Below are 17,610 nucleotides of genomic sequence, written 5' to 3'. Positions count from 1 at the left end.
CCTCGCAGAGGCCTGCACACCAGCACACCTGCGCGGGGGTGAGCGAGCCCTCCAGCCCCTGGAAGCCTCTTTAAAGGCTCGGAATGCACTGCTGTGGGCGGCCGCTAACCGCCGGGCACCATCCTGGCCTCTCCTCGCGAGGTGGCAAAAGTACCGGGGCGGTGGGGGAGGGGAGGCGGGGGGGGGGAGGCGGGGGAATTAATCCTCCAGACGTGCCGGAGAGGGGGCCGTGGGCCCTGGGGAGCGTGTGCGAAGCCCCTCCTACGTAGACACATTCGTGCCATCCCCGCTTCTCTCACTTGGAAGGTTCCAGAAGGAGCATCCCACCCTCAGCCGCACCATCCCCTCCCCTCCCCTCCCCTCCCCTCCCCTCCCCTCCCCTCCCCTCCTCTCCGGGGAGCCAACAGTCTCTGGCTCAGTCTGGGCGGGCCAGGGACCCTGCCCTTGAACCCAGGCCAAGGTCATGTCTGAGGAGAGCGTCAAGAACAAGCCGCCCCTCCAGAAGCTGCAGCTGTGCATAGCTTTTGTTTTCATCCTTAAAAGTATGAAAAGTCCCCGCGCAGCTCTTTGGAAAGCTCCCACCTCCTCCCGGCCCAGCAACCCTCCTGCTCTGCGGGCTGTGGGCTGCGGGCTCCTGCCCCATCACGGCAACACCCAGCGGAACACCCTGTTCCTTCCGCCCTCCGCTCGCCCGTCTGGACCTGCCCACTCTCTGGCAGCCTCACCCTGCTGCCTCCTACCCCTGCTCACCATGACCCTGGCCAGGCCCCCAAGGCCGCATGGGAGCTCTCCCTGGGCCTGGGCTGCCCGCCCTGGGTCATCGGAGACCCTGCCTGGGAGTGAAGGGCAGGGGGCTCGGCAGGATCTGTCTGAGCCCCCGAAACCCAGGCGGAAGTAACTGGGAAGATGCCTCGCCGGGGCGGGGGACCCTGCACGCCACAGCTCCCAGACCCCTCTGCTGGTTGGCTTCCAGGGGTGCTGTGGACACAGAACAGGCAGGGTTTGGAAGGTGAGGACAGATGAAGCCATCTGTCCTGCCGGGCCTTCCCAGGCCTTCCCTGCTTGGGAAAGGGGATGAAAGTAAGCCCGCTGCACACAGACTTGCAGCTAAGCCTTGCCCTGCCTCAGGGCCCAGAGAGCCTCAAGCCTGAGCTTGTTTGGGGGTGGTCCCTGACCACCGTCCTCCCAGATGCCTGACGGAAGAAAATGACAATAAAAGACAGAAACATCATCCCGACCTTGACATTAACCTCGTTCGTTATTTTTTCAAGTTCAGTTTCCTAAAAAAAACACTTGAGAGACGAAGACAATGTGAGTGAGAAGCAGCAGGAAAAACAGACGCCAGAAGAGACCCATGGGCGATGCTTCCTACGCGGGAATTAAAAGCAGGCTGTTTAGCCCGTTGGGGCTGAAATAACAGAAAACCATAGGCCGGCAGCTTGTAAACGACAGACATTTATTTCTCATAGTTCTAACTTTCTTTTTTTTTTTTTTGCGGTACGCGGGCCTCTCACCATTATGGCCTCTCCCGTTGCGGAGCACAGGCTCCGGACGCGCAGGCTCAGTGGCCATGGCTCACGGGCACACCCGCTCCGCGGCATGTGGGATCCTCCCGGACCGGGGCACGAACCCGCGTCCCCTGCATCGGCAGGCGGACCCCCAACCGCTGCGCCACCAGGGAAGCCCTATAACTGTACTCTTGATAACACAGAGCAAAACATGCACAAAATTGATTGGTCACAGAGAAGGCATCGATGAGTGCCACAAAGTAGAAATATTACAAACGTTCTCTGACCAAAATACAATAAAACTGGGACTTCCCAGGCAGTCCCGGGGTTAAGACTCTGTGCTTCCCATGCAGGGCATGTGGGTTCGATCCCTGATCGGGGAACTAAGATCCCACATGCCGTGCAGCGTGGCCAAAAAAACCCCCAAAACAAAACAAAATACAATAAAACTAGATTTTTTTTAACTTTCTATTTTAAAAAATACTATTGGATGAAAGGAAAAATACAAACTGAAATTACAGAATTTATTTAAAATAAATATAAAAATACCATGTAATTCAGGGTCAGAGGAAACATCATAACCTTAAACACACCATTAAAAATAAAAGAATGAGGGGCTTCCCTGGTGGCGCAGTGGTTGAGAGTCTGCCTGCCGATGCAGGGGCACGGGTTCATACCCCGGTCCGGGAGGATCCCACGTGCCACGGAGCGGCTGGACCCGTGAGCCATGGCCGCTGAGCCTGCGCATCCGGAGACTGTGCTCCGCAACGGGAGAGGCCACAACAGTGAGAGGCCCACGTACCGCAAAAAACAAACAACAACAACATAAAATTAAAAAAATAAAAGAATGAAACTAAATGCATTAAATTCCCAACTCTAAGAGCTAGACAAAGAACAAAATAAACCGTAGGATGTCACGAGGAAGGAAATAATAATGATAAAAGCGGGAAATAATAGACTATAGAGAACAGCAGATATAATTAATGAACCAAAGTCCTCATCCTTGGAAAAATGAACAGAATTTTTCTGTTAATTTGCAGAATTATTAACAAAATCATTAGTATTCTTTTTAAAAATAACAGAATTAACTAACGTGAAGAAGAAAAGATGGAGAGACCATAAATACATGAAGTAAGAAGTGACAAAAGGGGGAAGTGACCTTTGGGACAGAAGAAAAAGATGCTTCATCAACAGAAAGTACTTTGCTGACCTCTAAGCAAATCACTTTGAAGTCCTCAATGACATGGATAATGTTACAGGAAAATTCAGTTTGCCAAAATTTACCCTGTTAGACAAAGAGCTAGATCTATAGATAGATAGTAGATAGATGATAGATGATAGATAGATAGATAGATAGATAGATGGATGATAGAGATAAAACAGAAGCTATGAGGAAGGACTAGACTAATGGATGGCAGAATGGTATCCACGCGTGAATAGATGGGACAGTGGAGCAGAGTACAAGTTCAGAATGCAAAGGCTGCTTTAGTCAGACCTTCACCTTCCAAATCCAGCTCTGGCCCTTCTCAGGATCACTTTTTATTAACTTCTTTTTTTTTAACCAGAGGTCGTATTTTCCTGTCTCTTTGTATGCGTAGTAACTTCTGTGCTCGACGTTACTGATGCCGCAGGTGGAAGCCCTGGTCTCCATTATCACCCTCTGATTTGTGTCCCCCCCCAACCCAGTTCCCGTACTAAAGCCCGCAGGGCCCGATGTGGCCGTATTGGGCATTAGGGCCTTTTAGGGGGTGATAAGTTTAAGTGAGGTCATAAGGGTATGACCCTGATCCGGTAGGGCTAGCGCCCTCAGAAGAGGGAAGGACACCGTGTGTGTGCAGAGAAGAGGCCAGCGGGGGACGCAGCGGGAAGGCCACCGTCCACAAGCCAACAAGGGGGTCTCACCAGACTCCAGCCCTCTCAGCACCCTGATCTCAGGCTTCCAGCCTCCAGGAACCTGAGAAAGTGAACTGTTGTTTCTGCACCACGCCCAGCAGGGTTCTGTGTTACGGAACCAAGCAGACATCCTAGAATCTTCTATGGGGAATTCCCCTGAGGCAGACGACCATGCTCCCTCGAGCTCTGGCCTGACAGATCTGGGGAAAAGTCCAAATGTTCCCCAAGCACCTCAAATGTGTCAGAATTCGGTCTCCGAGCATCTCCCCTGTGGGTCTGTTGGGACGGTTCAGGATTTGCTAAGGAGAGTCCCAGGTGGGTCCTCCCTCAGGGCTGGTCTTTACTCCTGCAGGGCTTACTGGTGGCTGGCTGGACGCCTGAGGGTCAGCAGGGTCTCTCCTCTCTGGCTGGATCAGCACCCCAGCCCCCCAGCCGTGCTTGGAAGCCCGGTCACGCTGCTCTGCACGTGGGTAGGGGGCTGACACCCGCCCACATTCTCTACCCTGCCCCAACCGATGGAAGGAGAGGGGGAATCACACATCACAGTGCAGGTCCTGGGGTGAGAGAATGCAGGGTGACCCCAGGCACTGACGAGGCTGGGCTGACCTGCGGGTGCAAGCCAGGGGGGGCCGGAGGGCAGCCGTGGTTGAGGGCCTTGGACCCAGTGCCCGTGGATTTGAGTTCGGGGCAGTAGGGAGCCATGGGAGAAGGTAGACAGGCGCCGGCTGTGGTCACCTTTCATTTGAGAGGAGCTCTGCTCAGGGAGCCCGGCCTGGGGCTGCCTCTGGCTCTCAGGGACCAGAGAAGACCCTAGGAGTGTGGCAGATGGCGTCCCGTCCCCCTACCCCCGCACCACCCCCAGGGCAGCCTGGCCTGCGGCCGACTCAGCCCCCTGCAGGGGGAGGTCCAGCCAGGGGTGGGCCAGACGTGGTCACAGTAAACCCAGGCCACCTGAGAGTTGGGTTTGCTGTCCTTTTTAGGGCAGTCACAGAAAACACACCCCGCCACCCCCACCTGTCACCCCTCGGCCCCAGGAAAGACTTGGGGCAGCGGGTTTGGCAGTAGAGTTTATTCAGAGCAGGTGCAGGTGGGCCCCCCAGGGCTGGGCGGCCAGGGGAGCCCGGGTGGGTGGGGCTCCCAGCATCCCGGATGGGGGCGGGGGCTCCCCTAGTTCAGCTCCTGTGACACAGAAGGCCTGGGCCTCAGTTTCTCTACCTGCAAAGCAGGGTAATTGTCCCAACCTCTCGGGGCCGTTGAGACAGAGGGGGTCGTGCAGCTGACGTGTTAGCCCAGTGGGGGACCCGGGGAGCCCGAGAAGGAGCCCACAGGGCCTGCGCCTACCCCCCCCCCCGCAGGACCCTGCTGGATGGAAATGGGGGACGAGGGCCAGCCTCCGCCCCTCCCCCGCCCAGCCCTGCCCTCCCCTCCCAGCCTCCAGGGTCCCCTTCTGGCAGCCTGGTGTCACCACCCCAAAGGCCCAGGAACTAGAGCGAGCCGGGGCTCCCCTCAGGCCAGGACTCGGGTGGGGCTCAGACCGGGGAAAAGGCTTACCTCCCGGTAGGACGGGACAGCGTGAGGGGCTGCAGGACAGGTGCCCGGACCGCACTCTCAGCGCAGCCTCTGTGACCAGAGGATGAGCTGGCCCAGAGCAGACTGCTGACGGCCTCGACCCTCAGGCAGCCCCTCACGGCTTGGCCCACTGTCTGCCTCTGCTCTGTCTGCCCCAGACAGTCCCACCGCCCCTTGGACCCCAGACTCCTCTTCCAGGTGTGATGGGAAGGCCTGGTGGACGGAGCCCCAGCCTCAGAGTGGGGGCAGGAACTCACCACCTAGCGCAGCAAGTTCACGTAGGTCACTGTGGAGAAGAGAAGATGGTGACGCGGGGAGATGGGTGCCAGGAGAGAGGCCTGCCCCGGGGGCCCGGACACTCACAGTCCCTGGAGAGCAGCCGCACATCCCCTGCTGCCAGCCCGTGCTCCACGGCCTTTACGAGGAACCTGTCCACGGCTCTTTCGTCGTGTTCCACCATCCGGCCTGCGAGGAAGGGCTGCCGCTGGCTGGGGGGCACAGGCGGAGACTGGAGCCACAGACACACTCCCTGCCCTGTCCTGTGCCCCTTTCTGCCCTACCCCGTCCCCCTCCCTGTCCTGTCCCTTTCCCTGCCTGTCCCGCCCACCCCATCCACCTCCTAGCCCTCTCCTGCCCCCTCTCTGGGCTGGGACAGGGCAGAGGCAGAGTAGAGACTCCCCCGTGGGCTCACTGTGAAGTTTCAGGACACTGTGGGCCTTCCCTCCTTTGTGGAAGACAGCGTTCATGATGCTGGACGTCTCGTAGTCCGTGGCCACCACAGTGACCTCTTTGCCTCCTGGGAAATGAACCAAACACAGGCCTCCCAGGCTCTGGGTGGGGACCTCCCCCAGGCCACGCCCCCGGGCCCACCCCCGCCTTGTAAAGGACACACACGGTGGGCAGGGAACCCAGCTGACCAGGACAGGAAGACGTCTGATCGACATTGTCAAGGATTTCAGAGAGGAAGTCCTGGCAGCTGAGGCCAGAGCCTGGGGGCTGGAGACGGTGGCTGGGGGGCTTCCGCACGGGCTTTGCACTGAGCCGCATGCCAAGGGCTCTGGGCCGGGTGACCAGTAGCACCCCACTGAGGCCGGGTCCCCACAGGAAGACCCTCGGTGCCCGGTGTGACTGAGCAAGGGCCGCATGTGGCGGGACACAGCGTCCCCACCTGGTCCAGTCCGCAGGGAAGGCACGGCTAGAGGGCCCCAGCCTACCGGGCACCACGTTGGCCTCCAGGCTGAGCGGAGTGCAGGGCCCCCGCAGGCAGCTCTTACCAGACTCCATAGGAAGCTTGAACTTCCCGGGGGCGACCCCTTCACAGCCTGGCTCTTCTCCTCCACACAGCGCTCGTGCTGCAAGGAGCAGACACCTGTCAGCCCAGCAGCCTCCAGCCCCGACACGCCATTGCTCTGGACCAGGGGCAGCCCCGAGACCACCCAGGAGCCCCCAGCCTCCCGGCCGGGCAGGAGGAGACCGCCCTCTGGGAACAAACTTCTCCTGCAGTGAAAGTGTGCCCACCTCTGAGGATCCGACTCGGGGTCCTCGGAGGGGCCAGAGACACCTCCCCAGCCCATACACGTTCTAGGGGAGGTGGCCAGGCCGTGGGCGTGCGAGCCCGCAGACAGCATGGGCTCCTCCACAGTGCCTGGGCTGGGGCAGCCTCGCAGGGAGGCCCCGACACCCGGCAGGGAGGGGTCCCGGGCGGTGGGGCCAGAGGCCGAGCCCCAGCCCGCACTGGCCCTGAGGCTGAGGGTCACCTCCTCCGCCGTCTTAGAGAATGACGGCCCCCCGCACTCCTGCTCTGCTCTGCGGACCCCTCATCTGGAAAGGGTTGTACCCCCGGTGTCCTTCGGCCCAAAACCCACCCTCATCCCAGCAGGGTGACCGCGTGGCACAGGGGAGAGAGGCGCCACTCACTGGTCAGACACGGAGGTCAGGGCCAGGGGGGGCCCCGCCTGCTGCGCCATTACGGCCCCCATCTTCTTCATCCGGGGCGAGCCCTGGGGCTCCAGGTTGGAGCGGAGGCAATCTCGTACCAGATACCTGAAAACTGGGGGGATGGAGAGCTGGAGGGGGGCTGCCCCGGGGAAGCCGCAGCCGGGATCAAGGGCCACCCCCCCGACCACAGAGCAGGGCAGTGGTCTGGGAAATTCCAGGACCCCGCACGCTGCGGAGCTAGCAGGGGGCTCCAGAGGCAGCAGGTCCTGCAGGGTCTCCCAGGCTTGCCGGGACGGGCCTGTCCCCAACGGCAGGCGCCCTGACCCGGCCACCTGGGCAAAGTCAAAGTCCTTCAGGCTTAAGTCCTCCTCACCGTCCGCCAGCGCCAAGAACAGTCCCAGCAGGGCTGCGATCACCTTGCCCCTCGTGTCTGGCAGGCAGGGGCTGGGGCCAGCTCCCCAAAGCCGCAGGACACGGGCCTCGGCACCAGTCCCTGCGGGCATCGGGGAAGGCACAGGCTGGCTTCATTACGCAGTCCGGCAGCTCACGCGGCTGCCTGCTCACCAGCCGGCGGGGCCAGACCCGAGGGGGACCCACCCGTGGGGCGCGGGTGTCGCCCAGGTTCCCTCCTGTGTTCATTCGCCTGATCCGCTCGCCTGCAGGCTGGGCCCCAGGCCGCCCAGGTGCTCAGACCACGTCCCGTGGCCAGAGGGGCCTCCAGGGCCCCCAGGCTCCAGGGTGAGGGGATGGGGACATGAAAGGGCACGAGGTGCTCTGGGAAGCACTTTGGGAATGTGTGCTGAGGGAGTTCGGCGGGCAGGGCCCCTCACAGCACCAGGACCCGGCAGCTGCCCGGAAGGCTCCGGCAGGAGCCTCAGCAGCTCCCAGTACACGGCCCACCCGGGAGCCCCAGGCATGCTCAGGACGTGGGCGCGTGCCCCCCGGGGCCTGCCAGCTGAGTAGGCGTGGGCCCGCTCAGTGGGGCAGCACCAGGGACATGGGTGCCCACGCGACGCTGACTCTGTGTAGCCCAGCCCCCCCCGGGCTGCGGGCAGCGAGGAGCGGGCCGGGATGTCCTGCCGCCTCCAGCCCTGCTGGCCGACTGAAGAAGCCCCACGCTCAACGATTGGCCAACCAGCAGCATCCTGCCGCCCAGACGGCGGCCAGAGGCAGCCCCGCCTGCTGGTACTCGCTTCTCACCCACAGCGTCGTGCCCCCAGGCGGGGACAGCGTCTCCCCATCTTACGGGTGAAGAGCTTCCTGAGCAGCGGGCGGAAGGCACTTGTCCGAGTCCACGCAGCACACACGCGGCGGCCCTCCTTTGCCCTTGACCCCATCCCACCTCCAAGTGCCACAGCCGTCCTCACAGGTAGACCGGCCGGGTGAGGGCTTCCCAGCAGACAGCAGCCAAGTCAGAGGGGTGGGGGAGAGACAGAGGAACAGAGACAGAGAGAGAGATAGACACAGAGAGGCCGAGACGAGAGAATACAAGGGGGCAGGGTGGGAGAGAGGCACACGGAATGCGGAAACGACTCTTGGGGTCCCGGCTCCAAGGAGAGCTGAGCGGTTGTGCCCCTGCAGATGGAGCAGGGCCTCACGGTGCTCAACTCACCCCACCTCCTCATGGCAGAAGCTCCTCTGTTGACCCCGCCACCCCCACCTGTCACCCCTCGGCCCCAGGAAAGACTCGGGCAGCGGGTTTGGCAGTAGAGTTTATTCAGAGCAGGAGCCCGGGTGGGCGGGGCTCCCAGCATCCCGGATGGGGGCGGGGGCTCCCCTAGGTCAGCTCCTGTGACACAGAAGGCCTGGGCCTCAGGGCGCCACCCGGCCTCCGAGGACCCTGGGGGGCAGTGGTTGGAGCCACGGCCAGGAGTGGGTGTCCTAGCTGTGTGGCCTGGGCCTCAGTTTCTCTACCTGCAAAGCGGGGTAATTGTCCCAACCTCTCGGGGCCGTTGAGACAGAGGGGGTCGTGCAGCTGACGTGTTAGCCCAGTGGGGGACCCGGGGAGCCCGAGAAGGGGCCCACAGGGCCTGCGCCTACCCCACCGCCCCCGGCCGGACCCTGCTGGATGGAAATGGGGGACGAGGGCCAGCTTCCTCCCCTCCCTGCCCAGCCCTGCCCTCCCCCCCAGCCTCCAGGGTCCCCTCCTGGCAGCCTGGTGTCACCACCCTGGAGGCCCAGGGGCTCCCCTCAGGCCGGGACTCAGGCAAAGGCTCGCCTCCTTCAGGAGCTTCGCACACCTCCCTGTGGGACGGGACAGTGTGAGGGGCTGCGGGACAGGCGCCCGGACCCCACCCGGGGGGGTCCCTAGCCCAGCACCCACCCCAACGTCTGGGGCTCACCGTGCCGGGCCACCAGGTACAGTCCCGTGTCTGCGGTCAACTCCCGGAACTTCCAGAAGCCTGGTTCATACTCGCCCTCAAGGCTTCGAACTGTGGGAGCACAGGGGCCTGGGCTGGGTGGTCCCCAGGAGGACCACAGCGGCCCCGCCCCACCCCAGGGGCAGCTTACTGAAATACTTGAGCACGTGGAATTCCTTGTCCCGCCAGTGGAGGGACACCCTCAGGATGGCGTACTATCCGTAGTCTGTGTCTATCACCTGGATCTCCCTGTGGCCTGTGCAAGCAGGTGGGACAGACAGGCATGGGCGGACCGGGCACCCTCGGGGTGGGTGGACCTCAGAGGCCAGGGTCAGCAGCGCCTGACTCCATCCTCTCCCCACCCAGCCGGGACCCTCTGGGGATGCCAGGGTGGGGTAGGGGAGGACTAGAGCGGCCCTGGCAGGATGACCAGTGTCTTGGTGGGAGAACGGGCGTCTGGGGCGCGCGCAGGACGGGGAACAGCGAGGCCAAGCAGAGCTGGTGTGCAGGACCAGAGGGCTGTGGCTGCAGCAGCAAGGGAACGGCTCTTACCAGGAAAACAAATTTCCCCGAAACATTTATTTCTGAGCTCACTATTTGTTCAGTCTCACAGCTTCCTGAACTGAGAGGCAGGAAAGTACTCATTAGGAAAACGCCAGCCTGCATTCCTTCTGCTGGGCACATCCCAGGGCGGGTGGGGGGGTGGGTGCGTGTCTTCAGGAAGGGCTCTGGCAGTGTGTCCACCCCCAGGCGAGCCTGGGGCAGGGCAAGGACTGCAGAGGCACAGGATGGGGCCGTGCCAGCCTCGCCCAAGGATTCTGTGACCTCCAGAGAGCCGCCCGCCCCTAAGTCCATTTTCCTTTCTTGCAAACTGATGCGGCTTCATTAAGACCCTGTGCTTTTATTTGGGAGAAGATGCAGCTCTAGGAGCCTGGCGGTCTGGTCTCAGGGGCGGGTCAGGATAGACGCAGGGAGGGCTGGTCCACCCAAGTGACGGTAAAGTCCACATCCACAGCTGCGGCCGGTACAGCCGGGCTCTGCCCAGGCCCCTTACCTGTTATACGCAGCCTTCACGGTCAGCTCCTCCCCACTCAAGGTCAGGAACAAGGCCGCCAGCCTCTTTGGGGTCTGCAGTGCCAGGTTTTGGCTGGAGGCCACCCCAACTTCCCGCCAGAACCCTGCAATCTAGAGAAAGGGGCCGGGGCCAAGCCCGTCTCGGGCAGACGGACAGAGACCCCACCCCTGGGCCCCAGGAGGCAGACGCCTCTCCCCGGAACTCCCAGGCAGGGAGCTGGCAGGCTCTGAAGCAGCAGCCCTCGGCCTCCTGAGGGGTCCCTTTGGGGACGACAGGGCGAGCCCCTCCCCGCACAGGCCTGTCTGCAGTTGCCACAGGGCTGGATCCCAGTCTCCAAGGAGAACCAGCCTTGCTGCTGCCTGTCCTTGGGGATGGGACGCCAGGGGCGGAGGTGGTTAGAGCCTGAGAGAGGGGAGCTGGAGAGGGCCAGCCGAATGTGAAAGCCGCTGGGGAGCAGTGGCCAGCAGCCCTCCCCCGCGGAAGAGGCCCGGCTCTGCCCAACGAGGCTGGGGAGCGAGCGCCTGCCGCAGAAACGGCCGCCCAGAGCCCAGACCTTCCATCTGAAACTTTTGAAAACTGATCATTTTTGCAAGAGAAACGCATCCGTGTCCGACATCTGTCACTTCTGAGCCTGCTGATGTGCTCCTGGCCCAACAGCCGACACAGAGCCAGCGAAGAAGGAACTCCGGCAAAGAAGCATCGGGCTGGAAACCAGAGCCCGCAGCCCAGGTCTCCACACCAGGAAAGCCTCCTCCTCTGGCTCCTACAGTGTGCGGGGTCAGAGGGTACAGCGGGGACCCCACGCCCTGGAGACCACAGGAGGCCCTGAGGGAGGGCGCCGCCCCCGCGCGGCCCTGGCCACTTGCCTCACACCCGCTCGCTAGGAGAGGGGAGACCAGGCAGGGCTGAGCTCAGACACTCCACCACCCGCCCTCATGGGGCTGGCCTGGGTGAGTCCTGGGGCCCCCGACGCAGCTGCCCAGCATCAGCTGGGGCAGCGGCGGGGCCTGGAGTAGCGGCACATGCGGGCCCCTCCCCGCCCCACCTCCTCCCGGGGCCCAGAAAGACAGCCGCCTTCTGCAGGTCCAGGTCCTGCGTGGTCATTTCCACCTGCACCAGGATAATCCCCAGGACGGCGCTCAGCAGCCCGGCCTCCATGGAGGGTCTGTGCTCCCCGCACCCGTGCCCCCCGCACCCGGGTTTATATCGGGAGGGAGATCTGGCGGGTGGCGCAATCACCCAAGGGTGTCCTCGGCGAACTTGGCCTCCAAATGCTCACGGGGCGTGCATCCGGGCCCCGTGACACCCACAGCCCTGGGGAGGGGCCGAGGGGGGCTGGCCTGCACTAGAGATGCCGGCGCCCCCCGCTGCCTGGCCCGGGGATGATGGTGGACACCGCGGCGGGGCCCGCCTGGGGGCCTGAGAGCAGGACAAGGCCCCCCCCACCTGCACGGGGGTGACCCAGGACGGCATCTCCCACCCCGGGGGCACTAATGGGATGGATACACCAAGCCAAGACCCCCAGGGGCTCAGAGCTCCGCACGCACTCCCGGGCCCTCCTCCCAGGACACATGGTGGTTTTCAGGCTCTTTCCGATGGCTCTTGGGACAAGTGGACATACGCTCCACGGGCCTGGACCGCAGAGCCGGGTGGGGGGTTCCTCCCCCGGGTGGGGGAAACGACGGCGGGCGGTGCGAAGCTTGCGTGGGAAAGGTCGTCCCCTGCAGAGGGAGCAGTGCCTGAAAGGCACAGAGGCCCAGTGGGAGGGGAGGGCCCACGGGAGGTGGCAGTGGGGCGCAGTGGGGTCGCACCAGGCCCCGTGAGCCTCTACAGACGCCAGGGAGCCAGCAGCCGCTCTGCCTCCGGGCCTGTGGAGGGGAATCTGTGCACCTGGAGGAGAGCCAGCCACAGGGCTGGGCGGCACAGGGCACCTCGGTTTCCCCACAGGTGCCATGAACCCACAGGGGCTGGGCGGGGGGCACCGGACACTGCCTGTGGTGGCAGCCCCCACAGGTGCCACCCTCGGCTGGCGCCTCCTGCCCTCAGCCCCGAGCATCCCTGCCTCAGTGGCCCCAGGGCCCGGGTCAAGGCCTGGCCCGCTGTGCCCTCCTTGACGGTCTCTCCAGAGAGGCGAGGGGCCTCAAAACTGCAGAATCTGTTTATTGAGTGCCAGGGGGAGGCCCAAGGAGCTGCCGGCAGAGCACCGCGGATGGGGACGTGCGGGGGCCAGGAGGGCCTTGGGTCCAGACGGCTCCGCGTGACACGGCCTGCTGTTCCGGCTCACCCTGCATAGACAGGAGAGGTCTGGTCACTCCTGGAACACCCCAAGCTGCCCCCCTCACGCAGCGGGGCCCCCCAATTTCCTCATCACCAGAAAGGCCAGTGCGAGTGGATCCTGCCACCCAAACTTCTGCAAATGTGGAAACACACCCGCAGTGCTGCCCCCACCCCCCGGGGGCGCAGGCTGGAGGCCGCCCCTGCCCCGGGCTTCTGGGGACCCAGCCACTCTCCCCAGGGCCTCGCTCACTCCCTGGTTAGCAGTGAGGGGCTGGCGTGGCAAGAAAGCCCCAGAATGGCCACTAAACCATGCTGAACCCCACAGCTCAGCACCTGAGAGGGGGTCCACATGGGGCACTTTACTCCGAAAGCTGCTTTTTTCTAAGATAATCCTGGAGGGTGGGGCACAGAGCAGGAAGACAGGTTCACACTTTCCGCAGCTCGAACCTTCCTGAGGGGGATGTGACGCGATCCCTAATCGCCCTTCTCCCACCCAGTAACATTGCTGAAACAAGCACTCATGTGACAGGAGACAGGGCTGGGATCCTGGGCAGTGTCATTCAGACCCATGGAAAGATGCGGCAGCCCCGGCGGCCCCAGCACAGCACTGGGTAAACCAGCCCGGCCAGGAGAGCAGAATGCGGTGAAGGCCGGAGGGACACTGCCCACGGGCCACTCAGGAAGCCCCCACCGAGCGACATCTAATTCTGCCAGGACAGGCTGCAGGGGCACCTCCCAATGCCGGTGACTGTCACGTCGTGTCCATTATTTATTGTTTTACATAGGTTCCCAAATTCTTCACGATGAACACGGGTGAGGGGCCCAATGGTTTCCTGGTGTCCACTTTGGGAGAAGGTGTTCCCAAGAGCCCACCTGCATCCATGTCCCAAGAGCTGCTGTGGACCCAGCCCTGTGATGGCAGCAACCCAGAAGACTGCCTCGTGGGACCCTCAGGAAGCGAACGAGGACAGGGGATTCCAAGGCAGGACCCAGTGTCCCACGGGTAAGCCAGGGGCTACGGGGACACAGAATGTACTGGGTTGGACCGTGTCCCCCCAAATTCAAGTCCACTTGGAATTCTGAAAGTGATCTTATTTGGAAATAAGGTCTTTGCAGATGTAATTAGTTAAGGATCTCGAGATGAGATAACCCTAGATTTAGGGTGGGCCCTACATCCAATGACTGATGTCCTTATAAGAAGAGGGAAATCTGGCCAGGTGACAACGGACGCAGAGATGGGAGTGATGGTCTACAGGTCGAGGAACACCAAGGCTCACCAGCACCACTAGAAGGTGGAAGAGGCCGGGATTCTCCCCTACAGCCTCCAGATGGGACCAGCCCTGCCCACAACTTGATTCTGGACCTCTGGCCTCTAGACTGTGAGAGAGTAAATTTCTGTTGTTTTAAGCCACCCAGTTTGTGGTAGTTTGTTATGGCAGCCCTAGGTAATCAGGAGAGGCTCCCTGGAAGAGGTGATGTGTAAGCTGAGGCCTGGAGCACACAGGTGAGTGTCCAGGCAGAACAATGGATGTTGGCGGGGATCTGCACCTGCAGCCCTCAGAAGGTGAGCGGGCAGGAGGCATGGCGAGAAGGGGCAGCCCACACGCACAGGCCCTGGAGGACGGGAGGGGGGAGTGACCCTGGCCCCCACCTAGGAAGGGCCACGGTGGGTGTCCCGAGCTGTCAGCGTGCTTCCTTGCCCCCGAGGAGCACGCATCTGTAGAAAGGCAGAGGGTCTGTGAGAGGCTGGGTTGGCTGGGACTGCCCACTTGCTCCTGGGACCTGCCCAGGACAGCCCCCCACAGAGCGTGGGGCCCTCGGGCCCCGACTGTCCCAAACATCTCCCTCATGTGTGTTAAGGGGAAGGGCGGGGTGTGAAGAAGAGTGGCTGGAAGGGCTGCCAACCCATCCTTAGAAGAGAAGGCCACCTCCTGCCTGTGCCTCCCAGGACTCCGGAAAGGGGGCGGGGCTGGGCTTGGTGGGCGGGGTTTCCCGCAGGACGGGGCTCGGCGGGTACCTGACTTGGGCCGCGTGACCACCGTGTCCTCCGGCAGCCCCACCGTTGGGTAGAAGTCCTGGAAGGCCTTCAAGCCTGGGGGCTCGCTTCCTGGGTCCGGCCTGGGGCAGAGCAGGGGTGCCTGTGAACCCCTGTGGCTCACAGAGGTGAGAGAGAAGGGCAGATGAGGGTCTCCTGGCCTCACTGCACTTTCTTGAAGGCTGACAACAGGGCCGCCAGCCGGGGCTGGGCCGCTTGTGCACTGCATGAAAGTACCTGCCTGGCCGAGGGACCAGCGGGGACGGCAGCTGCCCAGAGGAGCGCCCTTTCCTGATTCACACAGCCGCACCTGGGAGGTTGGGGTGGCCTGGCTGTCCTCCGGGACCAGGTTCCCCTGGGCCCGCCCCCTTCAGGCATCCTTACCTGCAGCTCCCAATGCCAGCCTCCAGCCTTCACCCCAGCCTCTCTCCTTGGGGAGCCCCCCCGGTTCGCTCTACCAAGCCCCCCAGAAATGAAAGCAAAATAGTACCTCGGCCCCCGCTCAGGGTGTGAGGCAGCGGGCCAAGCAGGCGAGAGCGGGTCCCCAGCCGGAGGGAGGTATGAGCTTTGGCCTGAGTGCCCAGCCCTCGGAGCCCCCTCCAGTCGACCCCTACCCGACCAAAGTGCTGTGGGGTTCGACCACCCCCACCTTGACCTGGGAGTGTGTGATGAGGGGGGGCAGGAGAAGAGATGGGGACAGGGCCTGCAAAGGCAGCCAGGTGGGGAGGGGAGGGGGGGCTGAGGCAGGGGAGGGGCTGAGGGAGGGGAGGGGCAGGAGATGGGGGGGCGTGGGGGAGGGTCCCGGGTAGAAGGATGGTCCCATGTCACCCCATGGAGAAGGGAGGGAGGACACCTACTCGGGACTCGGCTGTGCCCCTGGCAGCCCTCCCTCAGCTACGCGGCACCCATCTGGTTACAGCTTTCAGCCCTGGGGGTGCACAGCCCGGCTCACTCTCTCGGCCCCGCCCACCCGACCGCCGCGCTCACCCGGGGAGCTGCATGTGGACGCAGAGGCTGCTCTCCGCCATGGCCTTGATGTTGCTGGTGGACGTCAGCAGGTGGCCCTTCTTGTCCCTGAAGACCTTGCAGTCAGAGACCATGGGCACCACGTACCAGAGGCCTGAGAACTGCAAGACAGCTCAGTGACCTCAGGCCCGATCCTCCGGGCACTGGGACCCTGGGCCGCAAGGACCACAGGTTTCTCCGAAGCCACACAGCCGGGGGTCTCCAGAGTGTCCATCTCTTGGGTCTGGGTCCCTGCTCTCCCACTCTCCTGGGGCAGGCCTCATGGCCACTGTGAACCTCAGTTCTCCCAACCATGAAGTGGGTGGGTAATTACCCACACACGTGGCTGTTTCAGGATTAAGTGGAGAGCGGCTCTAAAGGGTGCGCGGCCCAAGGCACCAACAAGTGCTCGGTGGAAGGCAGGAGGTACTGGTTCACATCGTCGCTATTGTTCCCAGTGAGGGCTCAGCCCAGACCCCCACCCGCGTGTCATAGCTCAGAGGCCTCCAATACCTCTTTGGCATCAAAATCTGGCTGCCCCAGGACCTCAGCCTGTGCCGAGGACGCTCAGAGCAGCGCCAGGACGCAGCTCAGCAGGGTGGCCTCCATCCCCAGGCCGGTCCTCTGGCCCCTGGCGCCCAGCTTTGCAGCCCGGCCCGGCAGCGGGGCTCGGCGATGAGCGGCTCCGGAAGCTCCAGGCCCTCTTTGCTCACCGTCTGGCACAATCGCTCGAGTGTCCGCACCTGCTCCGGGAGTCGTTTCCCGGAGGCTCCAGAGAGCCCGGCCCTCACCTGGCTCGTGTCCCGGCCACCTCCGTGACCGCGGCTCAGCCAGTCGGGTTGCCCCGACCAGTGAGCTCCCCTCCGAGCCCCCAGAGTCCCCGCTCCTCGCACGGGAGTGGAGCCACCATTGGCTAGGCCTCCGGACCTCGTCTTGGGATGACAGAGGTGACGTCAGAAGCCTGGGCACCCCTCACTCCAGACCCCCAGCTGGGCCTCCAGCAGCCCGAGAGGAGGGTGGGTCTGGGCTGCCACTTAGGGTGGGTTAGGGTGTCCGGCCACCTTATCCCTGGTTGCATAAGTGTGTGGACCAGAGCGTCTCCCGGTGGCTCCGCGGGCTGGAGGGGGCTTGAGCTGCCGAGGCCTCTGCAGGCGACCTCTCACGTCCACTCAGAGGGCCCCAGAGACACTCTGAGGAACAGCGTGTGACCTGGGACACACCACCCCGAGGCCTCGGGTCAGAGGCAGGGGTGCCCAGGGAAAGCCAGCACTGCGCTCTGGAGTGGAAGTGGGTTCAGAGTCAGAGAAAGACCCCAGCGGCCAGCAGGGAGGGAGGGGCAGAGCCGAGGGCTCCGCTCGCAGCCTCCACTGGGTTTCAGGCCACGCCTCTCAGTCAGGTCCCAGAGTCATTGGACAGAATGCAGTGAAAGCCTTCCCGTGAAAATATTTACAAAACACACATCTATCTGATAAAGGACTTCAATGCTGAACCTGTAGGGAACTCTCAAGACTCAATTAAAAAATAAATTTTTTTTTTAAAACAGACAAAAGGTTTGAAAAGATTCCCAGACACAAAGCAAGCCCACGCAGAGAGGCTCGCGGGCGCTTGTCGTAAGAAGACGCAGCTACACACCAGCAGGATGGCGATTCTGTTTCTAAATCAAGGCTGTCACCGCTGGGATGGAGAAAACGAGAGGGAGCAACACCCTGGGAAATGGTTTCGCAGATTCTTATGAAGGTAAATATTCATTACCATACGGTTCGAGGACGCTCGCAAGCCTAGGTGTTTACCCAAGAGAAACGAGACACACACAGAATCTGCCGGCGGCTGGTCATGTGGTTTTACTGACAATCCCTAGAAAGTGGAAGTGACCAAGTGCCATGCGGGGGGCCGGATGAACAACCTGCAGACCCCTCCGGGGACCCCTCGGAGCCTCCGAGGTGCAGGGCA

General features: G+C 62.5%; 2 protein-coding genes across 2 annotated transcripts; both read right to left on the bottom strand.

Annotated features, from left to right (window-relative positions):
• Nucleotides 1-9,069: 9,069 nt before the first annotated feature.
• LCN8 (lipocalin 8) lies at nt 9,070-11,501 on the bottom strand. Its single transcript, XM_060013642.1, is given in 6 exon segments — nt 9,070-9,152; nt 9,251-9,340; nt 9,420-9,527; nt 9,823-9,890; nt 10,323-10,453; nt 11,418-11,501. Coding segments are annotated over 6 exon segments (564 nt in total).
• Nucleotides 11,502-11,688: 187 nt separating this feature from the next.
• Nucleotides 11,689-16,269, bottom strand: LCN15 (lipocalin 15). Its single transcript, XM_060013641.1, is given in 6 exon segments — nt 11,689-11,762; nt 14,638-14,738; nt 14,822-14,924; nt 15,513-15,583; nt 15,643-15,782; nt 16,174-16,269. Coding segments are annotated over 6 exon segments (585 nt in total).
• Between the last annotated feature and the right edge of the window lie 1,341 nt (nt 16,270-17,610).

The sequence above is a fragment of the Delphinus delphis genome, chromosome 6 (genome assembly GCF_949987515.2).
Source record: "Delphinus delphis chromosome 6, mDelDel1.2, whole genome shotgun sequence".
In the NCBI taxonomy this organism is placed as follows: Eukaryota; Metazoa; Chordata; class Mammalia; order Artiodactyla; family Delphinidae; genus Delphinus; species Delphinus delphis.
The sequence above is the reverse complement of the archived record's forward strand: the minus strand, read 5'-3'. Positions and strand labels throughout refer to the sequence as shown.